The 25,294-nt window shown below is 41.2% G+C and overlaps 1 protein-coding gene across 1 annotated transcript in view; it reads left to right on the top strand.

Moving 5' to 3' along the window:
• Nucleotides 1-25,294, top strand: part of aff2 (AF4/FMR2 family, member 2) — a 134,863-nt gene that overhangs the window by 20,611 nt on the left and 88,958 nt on the right. Inside the window, exon 2 of the mRNA XM_070836869.1 lies at nt 19,673-19,793. Coding sequence (XP_070692970.1) covers nt 19,673-19,793 — 121 coding nt within the window. The remainder of the gene's footprint in view (nt 1-19,672; nt 19,794-25,294) is intronic.

Raw genomic sequence — 25,294 nt, 5'->3', positions numbered from 1 at the left:
AATGAAGTCGCGAGCACATCCTTCCCAGTTACCAATGTACCTCACACAACCCGTAAAGGGCAGCAGGCTTTGATTGGTCTGCTTCCAACGAAGGCAAAAATCACAGGAAGAATTTCTCACTGCATGATTGATCAATCTGACTAAGTGATTACCCCAAAAGACAAAAGTCAGTTCCAGGTATTTGTTGTAAAATCTCTTGGAGCTAAATCGTAGTTTATTCTCAGTGTGTGGTTTGAGTCAGCACGTATTGTTCAGTCTTTCCAAAGAATAATTCTTTGTAGGTCGCTGTGAGGTTGGACAGATCTTGGCTGATGAGTTTTCCACAAACAGTCTTGTTCGGGGCTCGGACAGAGATCCAAACCAGGCAATGATGTCAAACCTCAGCACTAATTCAGGAAAACATCTGTAAATGGCCTGTGGCACAGACTTTTTGCAAATGGAGACACCTGCATATTCTGAAGAAGAGCCTCTTTTAGGCCTTTTGAGAGGATCCGTCCATCATTGCTCTTAAAAGTGAAACCCGTGGCCAATTACAGTGCTCAAGTACCTGCATTCATCCACCTGCTCGATGGTCTGGCTATCTGCTGTCAAATTTGATGGGGCTGTTAGGTTACGCGGGAAGTCTATAACCATTCCTGTTGTTTTGGATGCTTTCAGGTGGAGGTGATTGCTTTTCCTCTAGGAAGCAAAGCACCGGTGGCACTCTGGAGCCTCTTAAATGCGTCCAGGATTACGGTGTCATCAGAGTATTTCAGAGAGAACATATCCGGGTCTGTGCTCCTGCAGTCATCTGTATGCAAAGTCAACAGCGCTGATGATAATACAGAACGCTAAGGGCTTTTCTGTAGAGGTAGATCAGATAGTGATGCAGTGTGTGGAGTGTCCACTGAATCTGACCTGCTGTTAGCAAAGACAGAATCCACAGGATCAGCTCAGGGGTTTACATTCAGCCTGAACAGCTTGTGCCTCACAGGATGGACTTGCACCACATTTTGAGTGCTCTCGAGAAGTCAACAAACACCAGCCAGGCTTGGCTTTTTTTTTTTTTTTTGTGAATAAGCTGGCTGATACCTGTATCACCACACCCCCCCATCTTATCTGTAAGTACACTGAGGTGGGTTCATGGAGCCTGTGGCTTTGTGTTGTCTGAGAAGTTCATCACGGCTGAAGTTAGCACCACAGGGACGGATCGCTCTTCTCAGGGATAAGATAAATGACTGAGGATTTCCACACACCTGCAAGTGAGCGATTAAAGTGCTCACTTAAGAACCCTGACAGCTGTCTGAATTAGGTTTTCAACAGCAGACAGGTCAGTCTATCTGCTCTGGGTGCTTTATTGAGGTTTATGTGTTTAAGAAGTCTCTACACTTTCTCTGTATAAGTTACATTCATCGTCGTGGGAAAAGTTCACAGAAAAGGTCATTTATTTCGATCTGTCTGATCAAAATGTCTCTCTGTAAGAGCCTCTCGTCTTTTTCCCAATACAATCATACATACTCACCTGAAAATGGGCGGCCGTGCTGTCTCCAGGGTTGACAACATTGGACATAAAGAGCTTCAGTACCAATGAAAAAGCACTGTTTGTACTCCGCTGTTTAATCAGTCTAAGCTGCTGTTGATGCACTTGCTACTGTGTGTTTAAACTGCATGCCCTGTGAATGTAGGTATGATAAAGCATATTTATTTTATATCAAATTTCTATATGAAATGTGATACGTTTTTGTATTCAGAGACATTTTCAAGGCAGACATACTTTTAAAGCTGCAATTATTCTTTTTATATAAGCAGTGGGTCGTATTACTATGTGTAATGCGAAAGGTGTTGCTCATAGTTTTGGTTTTACTGCCTGGAACTTTACTGCTTTGCTTCAGAAACAAAGCTGTGATAATCTGACCGTGTGCTACATGCACCAAACAGCAGATAAGTAAAGTTAGCAGCTAGCCGGTGAACACGTAGCAGCTTAAGAGCCGGCGTATTTCCCTCAGGGGTTTGGAGGAGCCCAAAATAGAGCTAAAAGAGGAGTGGCCGTTAAAATGGGAAACCCCACAATAAGGAAGTGAATTGCTGCATGTGTGCTGGATGTGGAAATGTGCACCTCTGCTAACACGCTGGTCATAACTATTTTATGAGGTGATAATATTTGACTGTGTTTACAGCATGTTTCTCGCCCACATTTGACCAAAAAAAAATCAAATGGGGTAAAGATAAACCTAAGTGCTTTGAAAAATAAATCATTCACTAACCTTATCTTGAAAGACATGCATCTATCAATTAATAAAGAGAGGTTACGTGCACTGTGATCGTAGAAGGAACACCTCAGCAATGTGTAAATATGTAGCTTCTGTAGTCAGATAGTTTTAACTCTGCAGTACCGTAGACCTGAGCAGAATAGTGACCTCTAAAACACATCGTTCTCTCCCTTTTAAACAAATTAAAAACACCAGATTTGTTTTACTCCCCATGTTTGTGACTGTAGCCATAGACTGCTCCAGTTTGTCTTAAGCTTCAAACAGACCCACAAATTCTAATTCTGTTTTTTTTTTTTTTTTTCGTACTTGAAATGATAAAACAACAGATACAAAGGCTGCTGCAGCTTTTGACTTAGGTTTCAAATAATGGCGATGGAGGTTTGTTGAGGCAATTTCTCTCTTGAAATTGCAGTGCACTTTTAATAACGTAGTGACACATATCACCATATATCTGCCAATGCTGGGTGAGTGTGATGATGCTGAAAGATATCAATATATTGATTCAGAGTTAATGCAAAAAAACCCCAAGCCTTACAGATTCTGGCTTATAGGGATAACTTTTAGTGCATATGAATATTGCAATATTGATTTGCCATAATGAACAATATATTAAACAATAGTGATTTTGATTTATTTTCATTAGATATATTTATTCAGAGCTACTGAATCATAATACACAGTGATGTATTGATTCTGGCTCACCAAAGATAGACTAATTAGGTAAATAAAATTATATTAATGGACACAGGTATTGATTCAGAGTCACTGGAGGTCCAGTGTCAATAAGGCACAGCATGGTCAGCTGGTATGTGGTTAGTCAGACTGACTGTGCCACACTGCTGGCATGTAATGTGTGTGTGCTGGGACGCTGTTATTGCAATTTCCCACAATGAGAGAATGCTATTTCACATAGTTGGCATACATGTAACGCTACAGAATAGTGTGCAGCGATTACAGCCAAGACCAAATGGCTCGAGGTAAAATCTCTGTGGTACAGACACCAAGCAGCTGTTAACCCTTCATGTGCCGGGGCCGGATAATTGGCTGGAAAAGCCTTTGTCTGAGAGAGAGAGAGAGAGAGAGAGAGAGAGAGAGAGAGAGAGAGAAGGAGGTGGTGTGGAGGCATGTTTGCAGTGTGTGTGTGTGTGTGTGTGTCCTTGGGGGTCTCTCTATCCATCTTTCTCTCTCTCTCACTTTCTGGTCCGGAGCTTGTTACCATAGCAACATAGAAGAAGAGGTACTGCTGCCGGAGTCCCAAAAATTGTATTATCTTTTTCAGACACACATGCGCACGCACGCACACACACACACATACACACACGCACACACACACACACATGCCGCTCCTTCGTCTATCTTGCATGTATACAAACTGGCAGGCAGTAGTGTGCGTGTGTGCATGTTTGCGTGTGCATGTTTGTGTGTGTGTGTGTGTGTGTGTGTTTTGATCTGTGTGTGTCCAGTACAGCTTGCTAGTGCTGGCAGGCAAAAGCATACAGACACACGCACGCAGAGGAAGAGAGAGATTGGTAGAAGGAAAAGGAGGACAGGCGGAGTGTTGCAGCAGAGTAGACGAGGTCATGTACGAACAGCAGGCTAGTTTATTTATGCCACTGAAGGGGGATAATTGGCTTTTACTCATTCATTATTTCTTGTGTTTCTGGAGTTGTCAGCCTATTGTACAACAGGTAGTTTTGGCTCTGCAAGGTGCCATAAAACATGCTTAGCTGGCTTGGAGTACCATGAAACATTACAAAGCACTTTGTGGCTTTGCTGTAGCGGTAGTTTGTTGTGTTGCCGTACATGGCGTGGTGCATTCGTGCATGATGGTATTTTATGGTACATTTAATGACACAGTATTTGCACTGAATCTGTCAATAGGTGATACTTTGTGCCAACGTTCATCATCGTACAATATGACAACTTTCACACTACAAAATTACAAGTGTGTTACAAGTAACGTCCAACGAGAATCGACTAAGTGAGAAATGATAGGTGTGTGTTGGAATTGATAAAGTTTAGGTATCACAAAATGTTCAAGCAAACCCATGTTTACTCATGTATATTAGACAGATTATATATGTTCTTTTTCCAGAAGCTCAGCACCAGACAGAAAGCAGACAAAGTGTTTGGTGAACATAGTGGAGCATTTAGCAGCTAAAGAGGAATATTGGACTTGCATTTGATTGGTGGCCAGAGAGCACAACTGCAAACTAATGTCGCTCAGCATCTGCAGGATCTTTAAATAGCAAACTGTTTGCTAACGTATTTGCCACATGCAGAACTCCTGATTGCACTGAATTCAACTTAAAAAGACAAGACAGCATGGCTTATAGAAAAAAAACTGGATTGGATTGGATAGTTAAGGAGGAATTAGAAAACACCTCCATGACGGCACCATTTTTTAATCAGGTTAAAAATCTGAACCGCAGTCCAACGATGGCTCCGCAGGTTGTGCTTTCTGTCAGTTACTATTGGTTCAGTATGTGTTTCTGATGTCTGATACAAGGAGAGAAATGTTAGTCATCTGTGTACCACCTACTTCAAACCAAGTCTGTCTTGAGCAAAGACTCAGTGAGCCTTACCAGAACACAGTGACAGAGGTAATGCTGTGGGTGGGTAGAGCAAATAAGAAAATGAATTTATTCAGGCTTACAACAAACACACAAGTATCAATAATATTGATTAGCGTTACAACAACATCAGACACTCAATAGAAGGTCAATGTTAACTCAGTTTATGAATCCAAACATTTGCTATGAGCAGAAACTCTTAGGGTTTTCTACATTTTTCAGTATCTGAGCCACATCCACAACCCAGGAACACACACACACATGTACGCATGCATGTATGTGGCCAAGCACACAGATGTAAATGAACAAGCTTAAAGTATGATGGATTACACGGTTGTCTTTTCAATTTAATTTTCAGTATCACGTAATTCCTTGACTGCAAACTGCAGAAGGAAGCTTGGGACATGTTAACGGCGTGCGAACGACCGATGCGCTATAGAAGCGGCGGGGACACTGTCAGAGGATCCCAGCAGCACTGACAAGCATGTGACATCAGCGATAATGTCTGAGACAGAGATCATAAGCGTGATAATGGCTGTGATTACATTAGTAAAGCTATTATGTTCTAGATGACAGATCTCATTAACATATAAACAGCCTTAAACACTACATTCACCGTGGAAATTAACAGGCCCACACACACACACACACACATGCACACATGGGAAAATGCATGTATGAAGGGATATAAGTGAAAGAGATTAAAGCAAAAGGAACAAGGATTATGTGATACATGATAACTTAATGCCATTAGATATGGACACACACACTCACACATATACTGTATAAATATAAATATGTACACTGATATATATAAACACATATATATTTATGTATAAATGTGTGTGTGTCTCCATAGCTAATGACATTATGTCACGACACAGACGTAAACGTCTGACGTAAATACGTAAAAGAAGTTCATGTTAACCTGATCTAAATTTAATTCCCCCAAAATTACCTTTTTTTTTCCCTCTGAGTCATTTTCTGGAAATCGTACAGACACACACACACACACACACACACACACACACACACGCACACAATGTTTATGTTCCTGTGAATACGGGGATGGTCTCTAATCTTTCTCTGTCTCTTCCTGCCCTTATGATAAACTGCCTGTCTAACATTGTTTTCTTATCCTACTCTGTGTGTGCCTGTGTGTGTGTGTGTGTGTGTGTGTGTGTGTGTGTGTGTGCGTGCACAGGCTTGTTGCATGGTTTCGTGTGGGTTTGTGCAACTGTGTGCCAAGTGTGTACGAACACCTCCTAATGTGACTGTTTTTGAGAAGGACGATGAGGGATAGTGTGTGTGTGTGTGTGTGTGTGTGTGTGTGTGTGTGTGTGTGTGTGTGTTTTAGCCAGACTATGTCTCCAGAGCTCAGCTCTCAGAGCATTCGGAGGCAAACATTAACGTCACCAGATGCCTTGGTCTGACTCTCTCTCTCTCTGTCTCTAATATTCCCTTTCTGTCTCGCCCTCTTCCCCCCCTCACTCTCTCTCTCTCCGTCTTTTGTCCTTCCGTCTCTAACCTGTAATCTGATAATTTGCTCTCTCTCTCTCTCTCTCTCTCTCTCCCGCTCTGATTTCACAGAATACAGGATGTAGTTAAGTGTGTTCATTCATTATCTAATTAACTAATTTACCAAGCACTAATTCTTTCTCATTAGCTAATAGTTTGCAGATTAAGTAGGGACGTGTGTGAGTATGTGTTTGAGTGTGTGTGGGGGGGGGGTTGCTTTTTGAGTATGTGTTAAATTATTAGCCCCTCATTATCAGGTGAAAGTCAGAAGATAAAGAAAGCCCTTGTCAGTGATCTGGCTTATCGGGGAAAATAATCCGTTAATAATCAGGTTTTTCTTCACACTATCATTTATGATTTAGCGTCATTTGTTGTGACTGCAGCTGGAGAAACAACATGCAGCCTTTTAGCATGACACATTCCTCAGAAATAATTGCCATGACACATTTTAATGTTAGGAATACTGTGTCATTGTTGCCACCCTACATGCATTTTCCCCAGTGATTCACGTCATGCTGCTTTTTCCTTTTTGTTTTTCAAAGCCGCTTGGAAGTCACTGGGCCCGCCGCCACGTGAAAACACCCTTCAGGCTGACTTGGGAGTTGCACATCAAAGGCAGAGCGGAAAGAAATCTTGAAATCTGTTGATGGGAAGCAGCCCTCTGTAGCGTCAAAACATTAGCACTGCTGGGTGTAATCAGAGTTCATTGAGGGCCAATGCAGATGTCAGGGTGAAGGCAGAAGATGCAGGGAAAGAGACCACAGAAAAGTTCGGCAGTGGTGGTAGTTTAATAATAACTAGCAGTAATTACATTTAATCAACAAGCAAAACATCAGTTTTTGGCCAATCAGAATTCTTGTCCAGCACACTGATCATGTATCCAGTTGGAGGTTTAAAACCACGCTGTCTCTGTGAAGGTTGTGACCGAGACATTGAAGGTGTAAACCCAAAGATATTGGATATTTAATGATATAAAACAGGACAACGTGAATGTTAGGGACTGTGTGAAAATTATTAGTGGGGGAAGTGGAGGGAAGCTAAATGCTGTTCTGTGTACTATCAATACTATCACGATACATGGCTGCCATTTAAATATGTATTCTTATTGTTAAGTACTTTTTGTGTACTTTTTAACACAGGACCACAGCAAAAAGTTGAAGCATACAGTTCTAGAGACCGTGTGTCATGAGGTATATTTCCAAAAACAATGCACATCTTATCAGTCAGGCTTTCTGACTTTAATTTCAGCAGCATCACTGCTATATTGCATAGACAAGTGGTAAATAAAATATACATTAACAAGTAAAAAATACATAATTTTTTAAGTAAACGTAGCTATTTCCTGCCCATCAAGCTAGTGCTATATGATGGGAAGGATTAGCTAACATTTTGCTTTCTCTGAGTCAAAACTATTTGCTACAATGCTGGAATTGAGCTTTGCTGATTCAAAAATCAACGCAAGGTCAAGCCCTGCTCCCCACACAAATAATTTTTGTACAGTCCCTTAGCATTTTTGCTTGACAAATTATTCAAACAATGAATCAATGATTAAAAATGTTGTTAATTGACAAATTGTTTCAGCCCAAGTTTCTGTGATCAGCATGAAACTCTTCCAGCACATATAGAAGTATTTAATTTCTGCCTGAGTTAGGAACTAAGAGAATATTGCTTTAAGGAGATAGTAGATTAGTTCAGTAGTTTTGCATATGAGAAGCTTTCAGCAAATGTAATAAATCTTTAACTATAATGGCTGCTCTCCTGTGGTGTAACACCACAGTTAAAGATGTGGACACAGACTTATTTTAATGCAGATCACTGTACGGGCTTTTTTCCTGTAAAACCAACAACTAAGAGCTTTCAAGGGCAAACACATTATATGGTCTCTCAGGTACATTCACCTTAGATGTCTACAACATGTGGAGCAGCAACTGCATGGACATCAGAGAGGGTGATAAAAAATGGCCTTGGCACGGTCTGCACCACAGTAATCCAAAGCTAAAGTCAGGTTTCCCCAATCACGCTGAAAGACGCCTCACTGCATTCTTTTTTATACAAAAACTTGTGAAAATCCTTTCCTACATTTCATCTGGTCATTTTTCAGCAGCTCCTAATTAATAAAAAGAAGTACATGCTCCATTATTAATGAAAACAGTATGAATCTTCACACCCCAGCTGTGAATTTTCACACATCTTTGACAATGCTCCTCTTGCATTCTGAAGGAAGAGCAGGTCATCAGCACCGATGCACAATCGGACCAAGCTGGAAAGACTCTTTAGGGAGAGTCAGAGTTTTCAAAAAATTACTTTCTGCCTTCAACCACTGCAAAACAGAGAAATATCTATCACACACCTGGGATATATTAAATCCACATAATTCACGTTGTTGATATGTTTTAAGAGTTCATGCTGTCACGAATTTGATCACTCTACAAAGAGCAGAGAAGAGCCATTTCAGACATTTCCATTGAATTCTGGGACGTGGCGACTGGAGCGAGATGAAATAAGATGGCGTGAGAGCGGCCTCTAGAGTCACTAGGGTCCATGTTTGCTCTGACAGTTATTCTACTCAAAAGTGTTTGCACTTGGAAATGTGCCTGAGAGGCCTTTTTTCATTGTATAACACACACTTCAACATCTCTCTGTCATTGCATCTCTCTCCTCACGCTCCTTTAAATCCTTTGTTTTACTGGGTTCCAAAAGCCATTATGTGAGAGCACCTAAAATGATATTAGCACACGATTTAATACACGCTCACACACACACACTTGAGCACACAATGATAGTATCGTGTTGAGATGCTGGTATTGTAAACGCTGAAGAAGTTTACTGTAAATGTGACACATCGGACACGATCAGATAGCAGTGATTACTTCTCTTCACAATGCAGTCATTCAGACGAGCCCCCGTCAAATCACAGCCTCGTCTAGTTATTATTATTCTAGTTAACTTTACTTTAGGTTACTGTAGTGAAGTGAAACCGTAAAGTCCGAAAACGTAGTCAAGTTACTTTTGGTAGACCTCACCATGAGTGAATGCATTTCCCTCCTCATTCAGCATCAGCAAAGCCAGTTATTTGAATATTCTCTCCTCTCCTTCCGGGCTGTTTCTCGTGTAGTGCTGTGGTTTTTGTGTGCATCACTGCCACTAACTGTTCATCAGGGGAATAGCGTGAGAACGCCAACGGTTGTTGGATCTGAACTAATGTGAACTAATGTGTCAGATCATTAATCGAGGCAGCAGCGGACCAGCAACTCCCGTTTACTGTGAGGTAAAATGACTGTATGAAGGTGGGCCTTTTTTAGGAGGCGTGTTTCTGCTGCCCCCATCCACAGCAGTACATTCCTTAGCGTCTGTGCCGGGACTCCAGCCCGCTCCTCCAAACTGGGGGCGCACCAACCCCCATCTACTGCAGGTGATACACTGACTATGGATAAGTACCTCATACAGCCCCACTTCAACAAAAATCTGAACTATCCCTTTAACGAGCCGCAGCAAGTGGTGTTGCGAGTGCTTTGCAGACTTTTTCGCTTGCCTCTCAGGCTGCACACAAGCTGCCCGTCTTTATTGCTGGAGGTTGTTGGGGCAGTATGCAGCCTGAATAATACCCCACTACTACTACACTACTCAGGGCTGGGAATAAAAGAGAGTTTTTTTTTTTTTTCTTGTGAAACCAAACCTATGCCCTTGTATCACTGTGTGTTTTCACTGCAGTCTCAGTGTTCACTGTGATGTTCTGTTCAGCCTGACGGCAACTTGAAGAGTTATTAAACCACCAGAGGTTTTTTTTTCTCCAGTCTGCATTTATTTGTCCCAAACAGTCAGTGAACCAACTCCACAGACATTAGCTCGAGCTAGCGAGGAATGTAGGAATTGTAGCACATATCTGTGAGAACTCACACCCACTCGTGTCTTTACATTGACTTTATATGGCTATGAAATTGAAATACTGTGTACAACTCCAGAGTTGATTTTCAGTTTATATCGACATTAATGTAAATCAGTGGCTGCTGGGAGAGGAGCAACAACATACATCCAAAAAATCTAAAACCCAGCAGCATGGTTTGTCAGATGGTTAGTTGTCATGTAGGATTTGCTGTAAATTGGGTATTACCAGTGGTGTGATCCTTTAAGGACTTTGTAGAGCTTTACTTTTTTAACTTCTGATGTTTTTGTGCTGATTCTGAAACAAAAGGATTAGAAAACATTTTTTCACGTTGAGCGGCTTTGAGATCACTGTTGTCTGAGTGCAAACAAAAGACGAGAAACGAACACTAAGGAAATATGTACATATGTAAATGAGGAAAACTCCTTTCCATACTGTGTGAATTTCTTTACGTTGGTGTGTGTCATTGTTAGCTCTCCCACTGTGCGATGTGACACACTCAAAGAACACAAAGCCGCACCGTCCTCTCATATCCCTGCTCTGTCCTCGCTCCCCGTCTATTTATCTATCCATCAGTGTCAGATACACAGGTCTGTGTGATGAGCATTAAAACAAAGCTGGGAGGCAACAATGTGTTTGAAGGCTGCGTCTCATTATAATACCTGCTCTCATGTCAAACACACACAAAGACACAAAGCAGTGATTTCTGATATCCTCCTTCTTACCATCCACATGCAGACACCTAAAAGCTCTATATTTTCATATTGATGGCGTTCTGGATGCTTCTTCCCTTCTCTCTATCCAGGAATGCCTGCTGATATTTCTCTGATCTCTAAAGCCGTCTGAGTGAACACACAAGCCCGAAAACACACACAAACACGCACAAAATGCGTCGTTGAGCTGACACTTCAAACAAAGCTTTTGTCTGCTGCCTGACAGCTATTCCTCTCTCCTTCCCCCTCTCCTCCTCTTCCTCCTCCTCTCATTATCCCCCTCACTTCTCCCTGTCATTCCAAAACACTCGTTCTACCCCCTCATTCCCTTGCTCTCTCTCCCACACACACGCACACACACACACAAACACACACACACTCACAGAGCAAACACATTCAAGGGTTTATTCCTAATTGAGCTGCCTGGTTAAATGCAGGTTAAAGAAAGTACAAAGATTGAAAACATGAAGGGCTTTTTTATAAGACCACTTGAGCTAAAGGTTTAATAGTCAGCAGCGTTTATTTGTGGGAGAAATAGATTAATAAGATGATTTATTTTAAAGCAAATCGTCGTAATGACTCCATCGCTGCCAGAGGTGTCACTAATTAAAGCGTGGGTTCGGCTTTGAAGTAAAATAAAAACAGAATCTCTCGTCACTTTTGCCATCAAGTTGGACAGTTTTCTAGACACAAACAAAGCTCCATTGTGTTCACTGACGGGGGGATTTTACACTTTCTGCAGGGAAAAAACTCAAGCCCTTAAAGGGGACCTGTAATAGACTTCAAAGTGTCCCTTTATTTCAACACAAGATCTACAATGTTTATTTGAGACCTTGTCTGGCAGAATGAAAAAGTTGTTGTTTTCCTAAATCCATTCTTTTTCCTGACAGCTTTAAACATACGACTGTGACAAAAAAATTTGCTCAGGAACAATGCATAACTGCACGATCTAGACAAAGCTGAACGCATCTTAGTGGCCCATTTTGTCTTCTTTTGGCACGAGTATTGCAGAGAGAATTTGCCTTTCACACCTAAAAGTTGGAACCAAGGTTTTGGTTTGTTACATTGAATATAGTTTGGTTTGGCACATGACACACCAACGTCCTGTCGGCGCCATTTATATGAACCGCGTCTGTACGTCTCATGTCGGCCTCTAGTGTCCTCTCTCTCTCTCCATTGTCAGTGTCAATGAAACATTTAGTCTCCTCCTCTGCCCATGTGCTACTGTGGCCCACTTTGTGTTTCATTGTGTTATTTTTCCCTTTTCTGCCTTTGACGACAGTCTGCCAGAACTTACTATAAATGGTCCAATATCAAGTCCAAACCATCCGAAGAATGATTCCATTTTCATTTTTTTACCAAGGTTTGGCTGTCTGGTCTGGACCATGATCAGGGGAATGTCTCACACCTGTAATTTTTATTTTGAAACAAACAGAAATTTATGAAAGCCTGCACCACAGGAGGCAGGTGATAAAAGGCTTTATGCTGAGTTTAACTGACTGGCAGTGTGTTTGAGGATGATTTCACTTAAAGACACTTGTGTCGAGGAATTAACTATGTATAGCTAATGGTTAATACAGTTTACATGTGGATAAAGCTCTCAAACAATCTAGGCAGCAAACAAGGATTGAGCTTGGAGAAGTAGTCCCCCTTAATACGCTCATACAGTACAGTAACGTTATGTTGGTTTGATACCACATGGCTGGGGTGGGGGAGTGAAGGGTTAGTCACGGCAAACATAGATCAGCAGAGAAAAGTGAGGTGAGCGGTATGCAGTTATAAAGGAGGCTTGTACACCTGCATGAATGTGATTGGAAGGTGCCAGTCTGCTGGTCGCCACACGGCTGGGAAAGAGCCAGAGATTGTGAAGCATGAATGAAGCAGCTGATGCCAGTCAGCTAACACAAATACAACTTGATTGCGCTGCCTCAACTGACACAGCATAATGTTTTCATTTGTTTACTCTAAGTCTTAGTTGTACATGGGCACAGAGAAAACATTGTTCATCCTGTTAGAGTACGGATGACCTCAGCCTGTGGTAAAGACCTTCAGGTCACTTACAAAATAAGACTTGGGGGCCATGAGGCAATGCCAACATGGAGAACCTCATGGATACGTACTTAGTGTACTGCAGTTTCAATGTATAGATACAGGATGTTATATCTTGGGGTAAAACTTTGTGTAGATCTCACCAGCAAAAGCACATTGTTACGCTACCATTACAAGATGAAGATATTTTTACAGGGAAAGATGAGGATTATTAAAATGGGAGTTGCACCTCAGTTTAATTATATTTCAATGATGGTGCCAGGCAACATTTCTCCAGGGATTTTTTAACTGTTAAAATAAGGTTAGACTTTCTGTGGAATGGGAGGAAGCCACTGTATAGAAGAGATATATACGGAACATACACAAACTGTACATTACTAGGAATTTATTGGATTTTGAAAATTGGATTAATGAAAATAATAATCATCTTGCACGGGCAAAGATAGAAAATGAGCTTGCTGTCCCCTTTGGGTTAATGGAGGCACTGTCACGTGCACTGTTACATGTCTCTGAGTACAAACAAGGATATTCTGCAGTCCATCAATTCGAATTGGGCGAAAAATACGAATGTCATGTGGGAATCATGGTTGGATAAGAATATTAGGAAAGTTTATGACTGGTATTGGGCAGACATTTTACGATCCTTCTAAGAGCTGAAAGTCTTCAGACGAGATCTTCAGTTTAGCAGTCTGGGGGTTAAATTAAGTGAATGATTGTCCTTTTTTTAACTTGCACAATCAGCCTCAGTTTTTTTTGAAAAACTTTTTTTTTTTGCGATTGAACTATCTAACACTATCTGGTAACTGTGAACACTTCTGGGAAAGAGGATATGTGGTTAAACATAGTGGTGGATGGTCAGTTAGGGATGCAGTGTTATAATATTTGTATTAAATGCACATCATAATATATATGTCTTATATTGAATTATGTTTATCTACTAGAAAACTTGAATTACAAAATAAGATGTGGATCAGGCAGGTTGAGAAACTTTGACAGCTCATGGTACTGCCTGGACCTCAATCACATAACGGCATTAAAGGGAACTCTGAAATTCGATCTCTGATGTGAGAGAAGCAGCAGAGAGATAAGGATTTAACTCGTGCACCTGCTTAGCTTTGAATGAAAGATTCATATCAGGTGTAAAAAAACACCAAACCACACATGATGATGGCATTAATTCCATGTATTTGCTTTGGTTTTTTGTGTCCAGTATTGTGCATGCTGACTCACTGTCATGACTTACATTGTTAATGTTATTAGTAACACCTGTGGTCTTGTAACCATCATGTGAGGAAGATGTATCGGGAGAGTCTGCAGCAGTCGAACATGAAAGCCTCCATTTAATATGTATCACCTCGGCTGCTGCATGCTGTCAGCCAGTCACTGTCCAGCATTATCCAATAAATGTACCCTTTTAGCTAAACTGCACATTGTGTTATCTAAAGATTCAAATACAAAGTAAACAATGTATATTAAAGGCGCAGTCTGTAGGAATTAGTGGCATCTAGCTGCAAGGTTGTAGCTTTCAACCAACTGAATACCCCTCGGGTCACCCTTTGGTGAAAGATTTCCGCTCCCTTTGCTTTTTCTTGTGCTAAATAACATAACATATCCTCCAACTGTCAAAATATGAGTTCTCAAACTTCTCACAACACAAAATCGTATTCCCTTTTCTTTCTTCTTGTTCGTCTTCCAACTGGTGCATTCAAGCCACCAAATACAAGCTGCCACTGCAATGTAAAAACAAAAAAAAGGCCCCTTTTGTCCATTCTGGGCTACTGTAGTGACATGTTGGTGGAGCATGGTGGACTCCATGGAAGAGGACCCGCTCTGTATGTAGACATAACGGGCTAATTCAAAGCTAATGAAAACACAACTCTTAGTTATGAATGTTAGATACCATTTTTGCTAGTAGTTCTCACTAAATCCTACACACACTACACACTGCACCTTTAAAACAAATGCTTTGACCTCAGCTATGACTGCAAAATCCCACAGCAGCGTGTGTTTTTAGTGTGTACAGAAAGCTTTGCTCCAAAAGTCTTCATGGCTTCAAATGAGTTAAAATAAATTTCCACATGGCTGCCTTGAACCATTCTGACAGTTATTCCCATGAGACACAAATGCAGCATGAGTCCACAAAGTCAGGCTCCAGTTGATTTTCAATGAAGCAGCTCCAGAAACTCTCTTGATGACTTACACAGACTGGAGCCTTTCTTCCCACTGACGACAGAACACAGAAACTTCAGCATGTTCAACTCAATCCATTGACCGGCTTCAACATCTGGCTGCTGTGCGGCGTGTTGGAAGCGGCTCTCAGTTTTTACTGGCATTAAATGTAAGGGTTCTGCATTATATAATATATGTTAATATAATAAATAAAGCCAAATATAATCATTTCAGCACAGTTTGGCACATAGATTACTATTAGAACATATAAATTGTAATCTAATGGCAAATCTGTCAGTTGCACTTTATATTTGCTGTGCCCTTTTGCTACTTCCCATGATGACCCCTGTGATCAACCGTCATTCTTCAAGTAAAGGAATCTGTATTTCCAGTGGGCTGCAAGTTCAGTATCCTTGCTAATAGGCACCTGAGTAGCAGCAGAGTGTTACTGAAGTCCTGTGCAGTGACAGTGAATGAGAGGGTGATGAGGCTGTGCTAGAGACACTGGTGTGTGTGTGTGTGTGTGTGTTTAGTTATCAGGGGAGCACAGCATAGCTCCGCTGAGATTAAATTCCCAGAGCTTACTCTGGCTATCAGCATTACTTCAGGACACACACACACAAACACACACGTTAACACACACAGAAGGAAGGCAGAGCGGCAGGAAAGAAAGCTGCCATCGCTACATTTTCATTCACAGAAAATATCAACATGGACAGTATGTCCACTGCTGATATCACCACTGCTATTAATCCCCACCAATCCATCCATCCATCTGTCCATCTGTCTGTCCTTTATCTATCCCTCTATCTTCCTTTCTTTCTCTCCAAAGTGTGCGTTTTACTATAAACTAACAGACCCAGCAGAATCTCTGATCTATCAGCATGTGGTGCCATCAAACACCGAACATGAAGTGATTAAACCACAGATCAAATTTAAATATTTACAGTCAATTTCAATCTGAAATTTGAATTCTTGTGACATTTGTTTTAGGAAATATTAACTATGATGACGCTGCACCTATTGCGCCTATTTTCCCATTTTTCTGAAGTGGATAAAACAGGTTTTGGACATAAGGTGCTGGTGTAACCATGGTTTACCATCACAGCAGATACCCACACAGATGTTACACCAATCAAATAGCCAGTGCTAATGTTGTTTAGTTGGAAACTTGATGGTATAACGGATGTTAACGGAGCTGAAAACTCAAATTTCCTCTTTTTGTTTATTACAATTTTGATCAAATCCTTCCACAAGTGAAAACAAACATGTAGAAAATATATGTGCTGATTTCTTGGCATATCTGAAACAGTTCTTCTCGAGGACCTTGATTGAGACAAAGCAACTTTTAGCACAACTCCATAGTGGTAAAGATTCTGACTGACCTGGCCAACCGCAGCACTGTGGTTCAAAAACCTGGAATGAAAAAAAAAAAAACGAGTCAATTCAGTGAAGTGTGATAAAGGCCGAGTGGCAGTTTAACCTGTGTGTGAGAGGTAGTGTCATACTCTGTTACTGCTGCACGCTGGGAAATAAATCCTGGATGTGTTAATTACCTCGTCTGACCTGATTCCCTCCGTGTGGATGTCTAGTGTGTGACAGACGGCGACAGAGACAGTGATCTGTGGCATGGGACTGCTGTACTGTGTGTGTGTGTGTGTGTGTGTGTGTGTACTGTATATATATGTGTGTGAATGTGTATGTCGTAGTGACAGCGCTGTCAGTTATCTTTCTACATTGACAGACAATGCACATGTCAACCGGCAGTCCCAGCGCACACAATGATCACGTCTATGTATACTGCTGTAACACACACACACACACACACACACACACACACAAACATCTAACCTGTCACTCATTTTGTCTGCTATTCCCACTGCAATCTCTTGCTTTTTCCTCCTCCCTTCCTCCTATTTTACCTTCCTCTCCCCATCCCTCCACTCTGTCTTTCATCATTCCGTTATTTTTCTTTCCTTTTTAAGAAACTGTCTGTTGCCCTGAAAGTGGGTCTTTTTTTTTTTTCCTCCCATGGGTCTACGTGATCCCCCCCCCCTCCCTCTTTACACTCATTGCCTCTCCGCTCTTTCTCCCGCCCACTCACATCTTGCTGACAGATTAAATGTTGAAGGCGAGGTCTGGGAGAGAAAAAGAGAAAGTCTCTTTTAATTGTGTTGATCGCTAATTAGCCCGCCTGTCTCATCTCTCCGCGGCGGTTGTGGTAAAACAGGATGCCCTTTCCTGGGTCAGCAGGCCAAAGCCTCATGCGTAGCTTGTGCTCACACACACTCACCCACACAAGCGCGCACACACATTACTTTGTACCTCTGATATGAGCGTTCGGCTGAAAGCTTGTAGATTTCTCAGTGGAGGCTGGTGACTGAAAAGGTTTAGGAGGGCAGGGTTAAATCGGTAACTGTGTATCTTTGCTAAAAATACATGGTTATGTAAGGAAAATGTTCCAAAAACTGGGGTTTCACCATCCTCTCTATTCCCCACGGACGACTCTCCCTTGCTCCCAATCATCCTCATCATTGTTTACTGTCAGCTGTCTCATATTTTAGATGTCTCGAAAAGCAATCTCGAATCATATCCACAAGCAATAACTCAGCTTTCAAGACAGAAGACCATAGTTCACAGCAGTGGTGAAGCAACGTAGAAAGATTAAAAGCAAATTTTATTGGGATCCATCCAATGACACTGTGACAGGACATAAATGTATCTGTCCTCTGCAGTGTGTTGTGGTTCATTGGGTACAACGTGCAGTAAACACTGCTGGGATTAGGGCTTCAGCTCCCACTGGGCCCGCCTACGTTCAAAATGAACGCACTCATGAATGAAAGCACCCAGCTAATGGCATATGTTACATTATGTTGACCTTATTATAAACAGAAAAACTGCTAAAGGGTTGCCTTTCGCGTTCAGGCTAATATTGTGGGAACAAACATTTTACTGGCTGTGCTGCGTCAAACTTCTTCCCCTGTGTTGAGTCCCTTCATTGACTGTATAGCCAGAATTTCCCCCCGGGGATCAATAAAGTATTTCTATCTATCTAGATAATCATTCTTTAGTTCACTGGTGAAACCGTGTTGTCCTCTGTCATTCCTCGTGCTTTTCACCAATATAACACTGGCTGTACGAAGGAGCAGTGAAATATTCTTGGATTTATTATTCGGTTTCTTTCCGAGAGTTAGATGAGATTATCAGTACCCACTCTCGTGTCCTTTCATTGTATTGTATAAGTACAGTGCTGGAGCCAGGAGATTATTAGGTTAGTTTAGCATAAAGACTGGCAGCGGTAGGAAACAGCAAGTAGCGTTAAAAGTTCATAAACACGTCTACCAACACCTCTAAAGCGTTAAAGCTTTAAAGTTTCATCTCATTTGTCTAATCCATGTCTAAACACTCATGTTAGCACAACAGTTTGTCGTCGTTGGCTGGATGGATTCACATCAAGAAATAGTCAGTTTCAACCTGTCACTCAAATTTTTGTTTGCATGCAAAGATGAGATACGCTATGCATACATTTAACTTTGGAGACAGCAGTTTCTCCTTTCCAGTCTTTATGCTAAGCTAAGCTAATCGCCTCCTGACTTTGACTTCATGCTGAACACACACAGTGTGTGTTTTCTTTCCACAATTCCTTCACATCTCTAACCCACCCGGCATTTTGCAGAAAATACAAGGAACAACTTCAAATGAAACAATGTTTGTGCTGTTCTCCATGAATTTTTGAATATATTGACCTTGACCTTGACACAAAAGACTTTTCTCTTTGAATCAAACCGTCTCCTGCAGATACAGATACAAGGCACAGCAAAGCTATGGATGATAGCCTGTAGGAAGTTCGCCAAAGATCAAGCAGCCTTTGCAAATCAAATTCAAGACTGCTGGAATGAATTTAAAAGTTCAAAAGAGTACAAATAACAACTTAACCTCAACGCTGAGCCGATTCAAAGGGACAGAAAACACCCCGTAAATGAGTTGAAACTGTCAGCGCAACACTTAAGTTTTGTAAAGAGGAAGAGATTATAATAATATGTTTCAGTGGAAAAAAGTGTGTGTTGGAAGTGAGGTAAAGTGACTGAAACGTCAGAAAGAGGTTTGATAAGTAGTCTAAATATTATTAATAATCTTTAACAAACCATCTAGCTTCATTAATCAAGCTGGATATTTTACCTACATTACTTTGTAGGTCAAATCCTTGTTCTACAGAAACCACCTTTTCTCACTGTCACTTTGAAATTTATACCAGGATTCAGTTTTTCTTCCTTGGTTATGTGTTCAGTGGAATTTTCAGACAATGCAATGACATGATTTACCCTGATATTTCCCTTTACCAGCCATCCAGCTACTCCAGCCACTCTGCAGGAAAAGATTTTCAGCCAGTGTTCTTTGCAGATCCAGAAATGACTTCTTAGCAATACTCATTAGAAACCAGCAGGTCTCCTCGGTGCCAGGCATTGTGTCGGCCTCAGTGGGGGACGCTAACAAGCTTTTCTCTTTATGTCCTTCCAGTCATCTGGAGTCGGAGCGCAGCGCCCTGAAGAGGAGGGAATGGGAGAGGAGGAACCAGGAGGTCCAACAGGATGAAGACCTGTTCTCAACTGGATTCAACCTGTTCGGAGAACCTTATAAAGTAAGAGTGGTTTAAATGGATTTGATGAAAATATTATTCATATATATGAATATATACATTTCTCGTGTCTGTGTGTTAATGGAGATGGGAGGGGATCAGCCAAGCATAAAATAATGAAGTTAACATTGATGCTAAGCTATATATTTACATTGTCCAACTCCACCTCAAGCCATAAAATGGCATTCTGCATTTCTGTTTGTGTTCACATTGAATATAGCATGTTATTTTCTCAACTCAGAGGTGCTTGCAGCCATATTGTTGCACTTTGGAGTTAGCCATGCTACTGCTTCCATTCTAAAGGTGATTTTAACATTATGCACACAGGGGGAATTTTTCATCTCAACCCCAGAAAAAAATCACAGCTGCAATTACGTGTTGTTTTTCTGTGAAGTCGCTGGGCCTTTTCAGGGTGAAATTTGACTTTTTTGGGGGGAATATGGTGTAAGTCAAAAATGTTTTTGCTCATCTGACAGGCGGAAACATGCTAACACCAACAAATAGGACTATTTGGGAGCCAACATGATGACATGAAAAAATAGCAAAGCCATCAGTAGAGCAATACCCCATAAAAGCTCATCAGATGTGCTGTCTCAGTGTCAGCTGCAGGTACTGCTATTGTCATTTGAGGCCTGTTTTAGCCTATATTTGTTTACATATTGTCAAGCTGGCACAATTAAAAGTATGCTGAATTAACTACAAGTGGTTCCTGTTTGCAATCTACTGAAGGCTGTACAGATAACTATCACTGAATTACTTTGATGCTGAAGAAAACTTCAAAACATGATTATTCTTAGGCAGGTTCTGCAGCTGTAAGGCAGGTCTTTTTTCTATGATGTCTAAGTGGATTTATTTGTGATCAACAGATCAGATAATGATATCCTTGAGAATTGCAAGTCACACTGAATGACTCTTTTATATCTGTGTGTTAGAGTTATGACTCAGAGAAAGACTATGATTTTTTGAGTCAGAATTCACCTCACGCAGTATCTCATGTCTCTCCCTTCGGCTTTTGACTTTGTCCTGCAGAATGTCCACGTCTCTAACAGACCATATCCTGTAATTTCACGACGGTTAAAATGTCTTCTGGAACGATGAGTTAAATTGCAGGGGAGCACAGTGAAAATTTCATTCCCGACCTCTCCCTCTAATGGTAATCCTGTCCGAATAGAGCTTAGGTTAGGCTATGTGCCTCCCACCTCCAGCTCTGTACGTATTAACACAGTGGTCTTCTCATCTAACTGATCAAGAAAGTAAATAAGCACATTTCCAAACCACATATTACACTCTGAGTTTGAAACACCCAATTTTATCAGTTGAAATTTAAAGACCCAAACACAAAGCATCCTGTAAACTAGTGTCGGTAAGCTGCACGCATCCATCTTTACAGCCTTGCTGAGCTGAGATTCTTTACGCCGAGTGCCGCTTCCCCCACACAGAGTGCTCTCATTGCTGTTTAGGAGACAGTTTTATATGGCGCTGTGAAGCTTTGATTGATCTCTGCGGGAGGAGAATGGACATACCTGACACCAGAATTTCATTTGGGCAAATGGAGTGAATTTATAACATCTTAATCAGGGAGGATGGGACACTCTCCTCTAAAGCAGCCCAGCTTTGTGATTTAGGCTCATGTGAAGCAATTTTGCCTTGTGCGAGCAATCAGTTTAAAGGAACTGTTATTGCTAACCAACAATTATCCAAACATTTATTTTGTACCATAATGCTCTAAAATGCTGTTTTTGTGGACGATAAAGCTGATGATGGGCCTATGGATCATTATGGGCTACTGTAACCAGTTTTTCCCTCTTGCTCTCCCCCTGAGGCCAATAGTGTAATATCCTCAAGCATAAGGTTCTGGTCTGTTCTGCTCCAAGCTACTTGAGATGCCATCATTTTGTTTCTTCTTTAGCCGAAAGTGAAGCAGCCATGCATGAAGTCTACGGCCACTCTCCTTCCCCTGTGTATAAAATTGATTTTGGTTTGTTAACTCTCATTTGCTATCGCCGGGCACTTCAACACTTGGTTATGCTGCCAAGTGTATCGACCTTGGGACAGACTGGCTTTGAATCTTGACAGAATGTGTTTAACTGCTGCTGTGTCTGAGCGCAGAGGACACAGGGGCCTCTCGCTAAGACACCGCTCCAGGTTTGGGGGGGGGGGTGGGGGGGTGGCCATGGCAGCACACGAGAGGTTGTTCTGATAATGAATCTAATCCTAGGTGCCTCCATACTCGCAACTAATTGTTTCCCGCTAATTAATGGTGCTAGTGAGGTCAAGATGTGTGTATGTGTGTGAGGCGAGAGCGAGGAAGACGGCGGGCTGTGCGAAGGGTGATATTCAAGACACCGCTGCTGATATTCAGATGAATCCTGAGTGGATGGCGCATTTTGGCATCTGCTTAAAGGGCTTTAAATTGTTACAGTGATTTGAGCCAAAATGAGAAGATTGTTTGTTCCCTTTTATGTTGCCATTCTGCGAGAACTGGTGTTTTCAGGTGTGCTTCATCGGGATGAAGATGACCAAAAGCTGCATCAACCTCAGTTTAGGGCTGGATAATAGTTTCCACATCTTTTGATTAAGAGTTGCTGTACTGATACAAAAAACCCTAGTCATAAATCTAAATCTTTAATGTATAGCTGCAATCTGGACCTGGAGTCGATATTTCTTTACCATATGATTTAGTCCCTTTTTATATATAACAAAATATGGCAAACTGCTGAATAGAACCTAAACCACCTCTCTCATTCCACATTCTTTCACACACGTACTGAAGTACGCCGCTGTGCTGAGGATTCCAGCGTCTCCCATTAATTACAGTGATTGACTTAACAAGGGAAGTCGTGTTCTAATCATGGAACTAATTGTTGGTAAAAAAATAATTCAGATAAAACTTGGAGTGATGATACATCTTCCAAGTGACTGGCCCAAAGGGGGGCCTGCATCATTCATAGGGGACAGCATGTTTCCTTGTTTCATATTCCAGCTCTTTCCAGCCCATCTTTTTCCCCCCGTACGCTTTCCCGCTTTATCTCTCACTGCTGCTAAACTTGAAAAACGGCATTGGCACACCTTGCTACTTTCTTCTGCTGATTTATTTGCCACGCTAACAATTTCATTTTTTTTTTTTTTTTTTTTTCTGAGGGTGTTGCTTTACTTCATACAATTCAGTGGATTTAGCACGGCCTGTACAACCTCACTGCACTTTCTCTGTGTCTAAGTGCTGACTGAACTTATTGAACTGCTCCTTTAGAGATCTATATCAGCCCTTTTTCATTATCACAGAGGATTTATAGAACTTTTATCGTTCCCGCTCTCTCTCCTCTTCATTTTTTTCCTCCCATCAGTCTCCCTTTGTACCTGTGTACCTATCGTGTGTCCGTCACTGTAGTTCTGTCTTTCCCTCTTCCTCTCTCCAGTATTCATACTCTCTGTCAGCTATTAGCTAATCCCTCTTCTAATCCTGTTAAAGAGCGTTATGCTGTTAGCAGCTATTTGGGATGATCTGTTCACACTCACTCACACACACATACACACACATAGGTATTCATCCTCTCCTTCTCCTCTGTTTTCCATTTTGCCTCTCTGTAAATGTGTTTTCTGTTCCTCTTCAGCCACCAGATCTTTTATTCATGAGCCTGAGATGGAGAAGAGATGGGCTAATTTATTCACAGCTAACTTTGGCTTGCCACGGTGTGTAGTGTGTGTGTGTGTGTGTGTACACACACAGAAATTACATCTGTTAAGATTATTTGAAAGCAATTCTCTGCTTTTGGTGTGAATCCTCTGTAAAGAAGGCTCGATTCTTTGCACTGTTTAATTTTTTTTGGTAATTTTATGGTTTTCCTGCTTTATTGGTGTGTAAATATGAAAGACTCGGTAAAGTGAAGAGAACAGAACCACAGATCTGTCGCCTTGAGACGAAGACTGTTAACTGGGGTTCACCTATGATTTTTTTTTTAAATAACTGCAGGAATATTCTTTCAGTCTGTGTCCTTTGCAAATCTGCCATGTCCTTAATCTACAAAGTCAAAACTCCACCACAAACTACGAACATAGAGGTCACGTGATGATGAGTTTTCTTTTTTTTTCCAGCCTGGGCATTGTGCAAGTTGCACTGAAAAGCATTAGTGACGTTTTAGAAGCTTATCAAGTGAAAATATAAGGACCTCGTCAGTCTATTGATTTCGGTGGTTGTTAAAAACAGCAGTTGAGAGTTGAGGAGAAGTTATGCCCCAGCCTGAGATAACAGTGGGATTTGGTCCGTACATTTGAGTGAAACACAGCCCTCCATTATCTTTCACAAATATTCATAATGTGATATATATGTGGGCTTTAGATCACTTCAATCACACGGGGACCCTGAAGAATTCCATTCATTGTGAATAGGGCTTTATTCTACAGCAGAAACTATTAGTCTATTAATGACTATTAGGTGACTCACTGAATATAGATTGGCACACTTCAATATGTTTTATAAGCTGTAAATTAAATTATGTAACTGTACTGTAATGAAATACATCAGTGCTCAAATTTACATTTAATGCCAAATTTATGAAATTGGTATTTCGTGGGCTGAAAATGGGTCAACATGCCGTCCTGAACCTTGCAAGGCCAACACTGAGACACTACTGGTTGGGATCTATCTAGGTCATGAACTTTATTTAAAAAAATGTTAATGCCTTCTAATCAGAGGTGGACAGTCTGTTAATTCAAGCTCATTTTTAAATATATGCTGACCCCCCCCACCCCCCCTTCCAGCCAGCCATCTAAGTTGCTGATAGAAACCATTGCATCCATTTCACTTTCTCCCGGTTCATAAACTACTATCAAACCAATCTGATTATGAAAAAAGGGCACCACAGTATAGCAATTACCATCAAATGATGCTTACATAGCCCTCCATTAGAGTAAATGCACGGGTGGTGTTATACTAATTTGTAAGGTTGTGCAGTGTCTTACACACACACACACACACACACGCTCAGAATTCCCTCCTCAGCAATAAGACCTCTCCATGGATCACTGCCTGTTGTAACAGTATTATTTGGTTATTGACTGAAGCTGTTTGCATAGGAAAAACCAAAACCACACACAGAGACACATAACCAAGATCCATGCCTTCTAGAGAAGTGGAGAACAAAGGGCTTATGGATCGCGCTCATTAACCAATACAATATTTCTTTTCGCCTACAAGCGATGCATAAGATGTGTAATTATTCTTCTGACCACTGTGAAAATAAATGTAGTTTTTGAAAAACCATGACAGCCTCACACAGATCTGCAAGATTAGTGTTAAATTCCGCTTCAATCAGTGGAGGGATTATTCATTAGACTAGTTAAGTTCCTACTTCCTATGAACACAAATTCATTATTCATGAATTCATTAACCTCTGGAAACACAGGCAATCTCACCCTGTCTTAAAAATGAAATAAAGGGTCTTATTCACTCCTTCTCGTATGTTTCAACCTTTAAACCTGTTGTAGCTTTATTTGACACCATCGCT

Source organism: Pempheris klunzingeri, chromosome 9 (assembly GCF_042242105.1).
Source record: "Pempheris klunzingeri isolate RE-2024b chromosome 9, fPemKlu1.hap1, whole genome shotgun sequence".
Classification (NCBI taxonomy): Eukaryota; Metazoa; Chordata; class Actinopteri; order Acropomatiformes; family Pempheridae; genus Pempheris; species Pempheris klunzingeri.
The sequence above is the reverse complement of the archived record's forward strand: the minus strand, read 5'-3'. Positions and strand labels throughout refer to the sequence as shown.